Source organism: Nannochloropsis gaditana (genome assembly GCF_000240725.1).
Source record: "Nannochloropsis gaditana CCMP526 unplaced genomic scaffold scaffold866, whole genome shotgun sequence".
In the NCBI taxonomy this organism is placed as follows: Eukaryota; class Eustigmatophyceae; order Eustigmatales; family Monodopsidaceae; genus Microchloropsis; species Microchloropsis gaditana.
The window spans coordinates 2,631-11,142 of NW_005803087.1; the positions used below are offsets into that span (position 1 = coordinate 2,631).

General features: G+C 57.8%; 1 protein-coding gene across 1 annotated transcript; it reads left to right on the plus strand.

Annotated features, from left to right (window-relative positions):
- Positions 1-3,070: 3,070 nt before the first annotated feature.
- NGA_2120020 (uncharacterized protein) lies at positions 3,071-3,864 on the plus strand (the record flags this gene model as incomplete). The annotated part of the gene is made up of 1 exon (XM_005853480.1): positions 3,071-3,864. A coding segment is annotated over one exon (767 nt), but the record flags the coding sequence as incomplete, so codon positions are not given.
- Positions 3,865-8,512: the final 4,648 nt, after the last annotated feature.

The window sequence follows — 8,512 nt, forward strand, 5'->3', positions numbered from 1 at the left end:
AAAGGCTTCCGGGAGACAGGCAATTGACTGGCTCGTTCGCTTGCTTTCAGTGCCTGCTCCCAACTCCGACCTTGTGCGTCATGCCCCCCCATCGCAGAGGTTCGCCATCCTCCTCCCACTCGTTCACCCGTCCATCCCTTTGCCAGCCTGTGGTGCTGCCTCCCTCCAACTTCTCGTTTTCATTGCCGGAGGACGTCGTTTGCCGGGTATTGGACTACCTCCCACGCTCCATCCGGAGCTTCGCACCCATATGTCGCATAAACCGCATGTGGAGACGACTGGGAACGCGAGATGACATATGGGAGCCCTTGATCAACCAGGAGTACGGTCAATCTATGCTGAAGCGCCTAGACATCACCAAAAATGTGCACCGGTTTTATGTGGGGCAGCAACGGGCGCGAATTTGCTGTCAACCCTTGTTGCGATCTGCCGGCGGGGAGGACGAGACAGTGTGTTGCACTCTGCCGCCCGAGAGCTTCTTCCAACCCTTCACCTGGATTGTCGAGGTCCGAGAGGTACAGCACCAGTCCCTGGTGTACTCAACAGCTTTGAGCTTGGCAGACGGGGAAGAGCGGGGGCGACTCTTCACATCAGCCGGCCTCTTCGTCATCGGAAAAGGACTGCAGCTGGGGATAGACGTCAAGTCTCGCTTGCAGCCAGCACAGGCATCTCTTGGTGGGAATGCGAAGGCGCTGCCCCGCGATCGCAGAAGGGAGGGACACCCAGGGGTGGGGGGAGGGCCGGACGGAGGGAGGGCGTGTGGGGTGGTGCGAGTGAGAGGACGCGGGGGAGGAGCTCACGCACATCGGTGCAGGAGGGTGAAGATGGGCCGAAGAAGCGGAGCGTGGAGGTGCGAAGAAGAGAGGGAGACTGGCGGAGGGGAGGAAATGGCGTCGGAGGAGGTGGCAAGGTCCGGGTGGGGGAGGGCAATGGGCGCGGGGGCGACAGACACGACGGACAACGAGGAGGAGGAAGAGGAGGAGGACGGAGAGGAGGAGGGGGAGCAAGAAGGAAGGCCGGCCTTGCTCTTCACCCTCGGGATCTACGACCGGGAGCGAGGACGTTCCGCGTGCCTGGTCAGGAGTCGACTGGAGGCGCCTCGCCCCCCTCCATGGGAAGGGAGGTGCTGGGACGGGGCTTTTAGCGGCCCGGGTGGGGGGGCGACGACGGTGGTGGTGCTCGACCCCACGCACTCCCTGCGCGTGGCCCCCGTGGTGGAGATGGGGGACTGGGCGGATAAGACCTTTCTCCTCGGCATTCGGGTGGACTTGCAGATCTGCCCGTGCAGGGAGTTGGAGGGAGCGACGGAGGGGTGCCACTGCCCGGCTTTTAAAGGGCTCGGGATGATTCACAGGGAAGGGGCGTGGATGTTGCTGCGGGACTTGCTGGTGCACAGATTGGCTTGGTTCTAGGGGGGGATGGAAGGGGGTGGACAGGGAAAGCGGGGTATATAGGGGGGATTGTAGACAGATTGGGGCCGGACGTTCAAGAGAGATAATGGAGCTACAGGGAGGGCGGAGGATTGAGACGCCCGCCTGGAAGCAATAAAAAATGGGCGCCATGCCCGTGGAAGCAACAAGGTTGTCCACAGCTCTCCCGATCTGGCCACAGTTCTCAATACTTTCCCACAAGCAAGCGATACCTGCGTGGCATCCTATAAATTAAACAAGGGACCAGTTTAAGCCCAACCTCCTTCCCAGCTGTCCCCCGCTTTTGCATGTCTCTCAGGACCCGATGTCCTCGTTCAAAAACCTCACGATCTCCTCCAGACTCTGCTCCGACTCCGGAAAAATGTCGAAGAACGTCATGTAGGCGTGGACCGTGTCTGGATATATTATCTGACGCACAGGCACTCCTGCCGCTTCCAAGCGCTCCTTCAGCAAGCCCGCCTCGCTGGCCAGCGGGTCGCACGCCGCGGTCAAAATCAGGGTGGGTGGGAGCTTCTCAGGATGCTGGTATAGGATGGTGGAGACCTCCGGGTTCTCCAGCACGGCGCGGCGGGCGTCTTCGTCTTTGGCGTCTGTGTACGCGGGCCCCAGGTAGCTCTCGAGGTAATAGTCGATGGCGGTAGCGGACAGCCCGTAGCCTGTGCCGTAGGTCTCGTAGGACTCCCCCCGGCGTCGCACGTCGACAACGGGGTAAATGAGGACCTGCCGCCTGATGCGATGCTCTGGCCGGACCTGGGACTCCGGCTTACCCGCAAGCCTCACTGCTAAGGCGCTCATTAAATTGCCACCCGCGCTGTCCCCCGCCAGGCTAATGCGAGTCGCGTCCCAGGCCACCTGCCCCACCACCCAAGTGTACGCCGCCTCCACGTCGTCCAATGCAGCGGGAAAGCGGTGCTCCGGACTCAGCCGGTAATCTACCGCGACCACAACATGATCCGACCCCACCGCTATACGCCGGCACAGCTGGTCGTGCGTCTCAAGGTTGCCTTTGACGAAACCGCCGCCGTGCGCGTACAGAAGAACCGGGAGCGTCGCGTCAATTTTGGGAGAATACACCCGGACCTTCACTGAAGCGTTGCCATCCAACGAGGGGATACTGAGGTCCTCCACGCGTCGGACGCTTAGGTATGGCCCCCCCAATGCCCGTGCGGCCGCCTCCATCTTGGCCCGACCCACGTCGAGAGGCATGTCTCTTGCAGGGGGCGCGTTCGGAGGGAAGATCTGGGCCAAAAAAGCTTGCGATGCCGGGGTCAAGCTCATCGGAGATGGCATTATCAGGGCCTGATAAGATTTTGGGATGTGTGTGGAGGAGGACTATCGTGCCATTGATCGTAGGGTTCGGTGTGGAGTGGAGCATCATGATACCGAGGTGAGGATGCGCAGGAAGATATAGAATGCTTTTCCCTCGGTAAGTCTGATGGCCCTCGTTTATTAACGCCTGGGTAGAGGCAATGAATTTAATTTTTGCGCAGAATTCGCAGTTGGATGGTCGACGTGCGATCTTATCCTTAAGTCCGAGGCGAGAACATCATGTTGCACTCAGACGTTGCTCTCGCTGAGGCTGGCGAGGAAGTTGCACGCACCGGGACGCAACCGGCATCACCTCACTTATTTTCCCCATGAACAGGAGAGTCTACGCATGGACTTTGGTAAGTGCTCGGCAATATTAGCGGGACGAAAAAGCTGCGAGGTAGGAAGTCAAAGGCACCATCACTCCGAGGAAGAGGTGCAGGAGGGGTGCCTCCTGGGGCAGGTGATAGACCTGCGACCGTCGGCTCCCTCCTCTGAGAGCGTGCACGCCTGCGAACCACCTCAAGAGACGTCTACCCACCCATCGAACAAGGAGGAAACCATCCTCTCCGTTGAGGCCCAGGCACAACAGAGCGTGCACAAGTTGCAGGAGGGGTTGACGGCGTTGCCTGTGAGGGAACTGGTGAAAACCTTCCGGCAAGCGCAGGAGGAGCGCGTTCAAGCCTACAATTTTTTTGATCAGGGCTTGGCCCAAATTCTGTCGTCACGGGCATTCACTGAATACGATGCATTGTGCGCGGAAGCTACGGCCAAGTTCGCAGTTTTGAGCAACCTTGTGAACGCGGTTGCGGAGTGCCTGGGGAGGGATCCCTACAACAGAGTAGTTCTGGCAAGGTTACTTCGTCGAATACAAGCGGAAGAAAAGGAGAAACTGTCTCTCACAGCCGCCCTGCATCTGGAAAAGTTTAGACTCGCGACTTCCACGTGCAGTGGCGCTGCAGGGAATGAAAATTCTGACGGGCGGGAAGCAATGCTTTTGCGTGAAGGCGCTAGACGGTTAGAAACGAACATCAGACATGTTGTATGTCGCATAAATGATGTGTTGGAGGAAATAAGGTATGAGGAAGAGGAAGAATAGGACAAAAAAGAGGAAAGAGGTTCGGCCGAAAAACTCCTATCTGCCGAGTCAGGAGTTGCTCTGAGCGCTGTTTCTTTTCGATTGAATGCGTGCTGTTGCGGGCCTTGTCCTCCTCCCATCATTTGAGCACTCCTTGAATGCATGCGTGTCCTCTTTCTCTCCGAACACGCACCTCCACGTGCGAGACAGCTTCAACAGGGCAGCTCTTTTACCGGGCCCTGGAGCTTTCTCAAGCGCGAACATCAATCCACTTGACTGCCCGCACGCGTCATACACGCGTGCTTTCATCGGTCCATGTACAGACACGCCTTCCCTGCTTTCCCTTGGCTCACTGCTACCTTTGCAACCTTCCATCGCCTCTCCGCGCTTCCTCCTCATACATCCCCCTCCTCCGGCAACATCCTGTCTGCCCTACTGCGCCGTCTTTCTATCTTTTTCTTTGTATAAAACCCTGCCTCGTCACTCCTCACATCACAACTCGCCGAACTCTTTAGGCATAGCTGTTTTCCGCGGGAGCTGGCGCATCTATCAATTTCAATGGGAGACGTAAAAACAAAAAGAAACTTTGAGTCCTCTGTGCCACCAGGACACATAATTGCAAAAATGCCTTTGCCAACATTCATGCGTCATGCATCAGAAACCCATGGCACAAGCCTTCCTGCCTCCACGGTGGCACCGCCCGTCGTGCCTCCCGATGCCTACCGTCAATGACGTAGTGTCGAAAGAAGTAGAGACAGACCGAAAAGACGGTGTAGAGGATGAAGAGGAAGAAAGCAAAGACCGCCATGGCGTTGTTGCTCCGCCTCTCCACGTCCCCGCTCGAGGTCTGCGCCAAGCCTACGAAGATAGCGAAGAGCAAGAGCTGCATTTGCGAGTACATGATGCAGGCGCCCAGAAAGACACCGGTGGCAATAGGCGTCTTTAGCTGTGGAGGAAATGTCGATAGGTGGAGCATGTCGGACAGGGATGCATCGACAGGGGGCGAATTTGTTCTTGGTCTCGTCGTACTCGAAAGGACCGGTCTACGTACCCGCTTCATGGTGATGGTTCCGCCGATGATAATAAGGAACAAGATAAGCATGGACCAAATGGCAGCGAAACCTGCGGCATGGTTCGTGGTGGCCGTCTCCAGGTCTTTCTGGTTGGCGGCTGCAGCAATAGCGACTACAACGTAAGCGATGGAGAGGAGGGCATTCAAGTACCACAAGTAGGCGATCACTTTTCGCTTGTCGTCACAAACCATCTTTATGGTACTTTCTCGTAGGGTCTGGAGTGCGTGGCGAGCATGAGAATTTGTGAGCGTGATGCGGGTCATGGCAAGTGCTAGACACGATATGGGCATGGGCACCTCATTGGCAGCATTCAAAAAAAGCGAAAAGCAATGACGAACTCAGTGCAGCCAATGCAATATCTTCCACAAGCCCCGAAATGCAACATTGAACCCGCAGGACTGTCGACGAGGAAATCAAGAGCGGAGGAAGGGCCTTTCGTTCAAAAGCCCCCGAATGGCATGTTCTGGCGTCGCGATCGCCGTCGCGTCGCTCGACCCTCCCAGCGACGACGAGCAGACGATGTCCACAAAGACCTGCACTCACAAGGCGGGGGCAGGTTGGGCTGGCGGCTTGAGTGAGGGCGTGTAAACAACAGTGCCTTTGTATCTCCTCAATGACTGTTTTCACGCCATGATTGCGGCGGTGTGTTTTTCATAGGGTATATTTCTTTTTTTTTGGCGGGAAGGACGAATACAGAATAAGCTGAAGCCACCGCCCGGGAGCAGTCAGCATGTGGAAGGAAAATGGAATATACTTACCCACATCACCGTTGGTATGAACTCGCACGTATTTTTAGTTGAAGTCCCAATACCAAGACTTTATGAGCAGCTTTGGACAAGGTGGAGAGGGAGGAGGAGAGGGAGGCGAGGCAAATAAGCGTCGGCGTGTGCTGATGGACTCGGACGATGAGGAAGAGGACATGGCTCCTCCACCACCTCCCTTAGCCCCGCCGTTGTCTCCATTACCTGGGGATGTTGAGCAGCTGGACGCTGCGTCGGACTTGGAGGAAGTGATTGAAGAGGAAGGGGTGGAGGAGGAGCCTGTGACGGATGAGGACCCAGATGGGTTAGACGCAGGACTCAGCGACGAGGAGGGAGAGGACCTGATGGAGAATATGGAAGCAGATTACGTGGCAATTCCAGAACTCGATACGTACGATATGGGGAATTTGGACCATCGTGAGTACAGCGCGATGGATTTCGACGCCCGACGTGCGGCGGAAGCGGAAATAGCAGAGCGGACCGAGCAAAGAGGCCGCCTGGACGATATTCTGGACCGGTACGGCGACGAGGACGAAGAGGCGAGGGACAGGCGTCGCGGGATGTTCGATCAGCGGAGGCAGCAGCAGCTGGAGTTGGAAGGGATGGAGCTGGAGGACGAAGAGCTCAATTTAGAGGCCTATGATGTGCCTTTGCGGGAATGGATCGCCGAGGACCGGACGCGGCGGGAGGTCAAGCGCCGCTTTAGGACTTTGCTGGAGGGCAGTAAGGACGGTAGCAACCGGCTGAGGTACATGGACGCCATCCGGCACATGTGCGCCGCGAACATGGCTAGCCTGGAGGTGCACTACGAGGTGCTGCGGGAGGAGCAGCCCACCTTGGCGCTCTGGCTGATGGACGCCCCGGAAGATATTCTGGAGGTAGGGCGGGAGGGAGAGAGTGAGGGACGGGAAACCATAGAGAGATTCTGGGAGTCGCGTGGTATTCTCTGCAGCCTGCCTCCTTCCAACCATGTGCGTCCCTCTCTCCCCTCCCTTTGTGCCCGCAGGTCTTCGACGAGGTCGCGAACGAGGTGGTGCTCAAGCACTTCAGACATTACAAGGCCATGCTGCGGGACCAAGTGCACGTCCGCATCGTGGGCCATCAGATCGTCCTCTCCCTCCGCCTCCTGCGCCAGTCCCACTTGAACAAACTCGTCCGGGTCGTGGGCGTGGTCACTCGTCGCACGCAGGTCTTCCCCCAGGTCCAGAGCGTCACCTTCGACTGCACGCATTGCAAGCACTCGGTCGGACCCTTCAAGCAGGCGGAAGGGGCCGAGCTCCGCCCCGAGCTCTGCATCATGTGCGAGCGCACGGGCAGCTTTCGCATCAACCAGGCGGCCACGGTGTACAGGTAGGGCGCGGGAAAAATGCCTGGAGAAGGGGTCGAAGTGAGGAGGACGGGACTCTCCAGAGCCTGACAAGCTTGAATATTGTCGGAAGGAATGTCTTGTGGGGCGCTGCGGGGGAATAAGGAGCAGATGTCCTTTTACCCGCTCGCTTCGTAGCGGCGTAGGACCGCGCATTGGGCGCGGCGACGGCAGTCTCGGTACGAAGTGGCTATGCGTCCTCAAAGGCTCTCTCTTTCTCCTTTCTTCTCTCCCTCCCCCCCTTCCTCTCTCCCTCCCCCCTCCTAGGAACTACCAAAAAATTGTTCTGCAGGAGTCTCCCGGGACGGTGCCCGCCGGTCGTGTGCCTCGGTACAAGGAAGTCATCCTCACGGCCGACCTGATCGACAGGGCAAGGCCTGGGGAGGACATTGAGGTCACCGGCACCTACAAGTACCGGGCTGAGGGGCTGAGCGGGAAGCAGAAGGGGGGCTTCCCCGTCTTCAGCACCTGCATCGAGGCCAACTACATCCACAAGCGGGAGGACCTCTTCAGCATGTTCCACATCACCGACGACGACAAGGCGGACATCCATCGCATCGCCGCCGCCCCCAACACGGCGGAGCTGCTGACCAGGTGCGTTAGCGTGGGAGTTCTCATCCAGGCCGCGGGGGCTTGCATAGCTGCCCTTGTAGACAGGGGTCCTCGTCCATGAGACTCGCAAGTGTATGTTCCATGCATTCAAATGATCTCCTCCTCCTTTTCGCACACCACCGCCTGGCAGCGCCTTTGCCCCTTCCATCCACGGGCACGACAAGATCAAGCTTACCCTGCTCCTTGCCCTCTTTTCGGGCGTGGAGAAGAATGTCTACAACAAGCACAGGATCCGCGGGGATATCAATGTCCTACTGCTAGGAGACCCTGGTACCGCCAAGTCGCAATTCCTGAAATATTTGGAGAAAGTCGCACCTCGAGCTGTCTACACCACAGGCAAGGGGGCTAGCGCGGTGGGTCTAACGGCAGGCGTGCATCGAGACCCCATGACGAAAGAGTGGACCTTGGAGGGGGGGGCGCTCGTCCTGGCGGACCGCGGCATGTGTCTGATCGACGAGTTCGATAAGATGAACGATAGCGACCGAACCTCCATTCACGAAGCCTTGGAGCAGCAGTCCATCTCTGTCTCCAAGGCGGGCATCGTAACCTCCCTGCAGGCACGCTGCTCGGTCGTGGCGGCCGCGAACCCTATTGGGGGAAGATATGATTCCTCGCTGACATTCGCCGAGAACGTGGAGCTAACGGATCCGATTTTACAGCGCTTAGACATGCTCTGCGTCTTGCAAGGTCAGTAAGAATTGTTTCGGGAAGACAGGGGGAAAAGGGGTCATTGAATGCACGGCCGCCTGCTTTTCGTTTCCGTCGGCATCCAGGATGGGCTATCCGAGCTTGGAAAGAGATGCCTTTTTGCTGCATCTGTACACATGAATGGACCTGCCCTTCTGATCCCCGCCCCCCCCCCCTTTTTTTCCTCGGTAATAGAC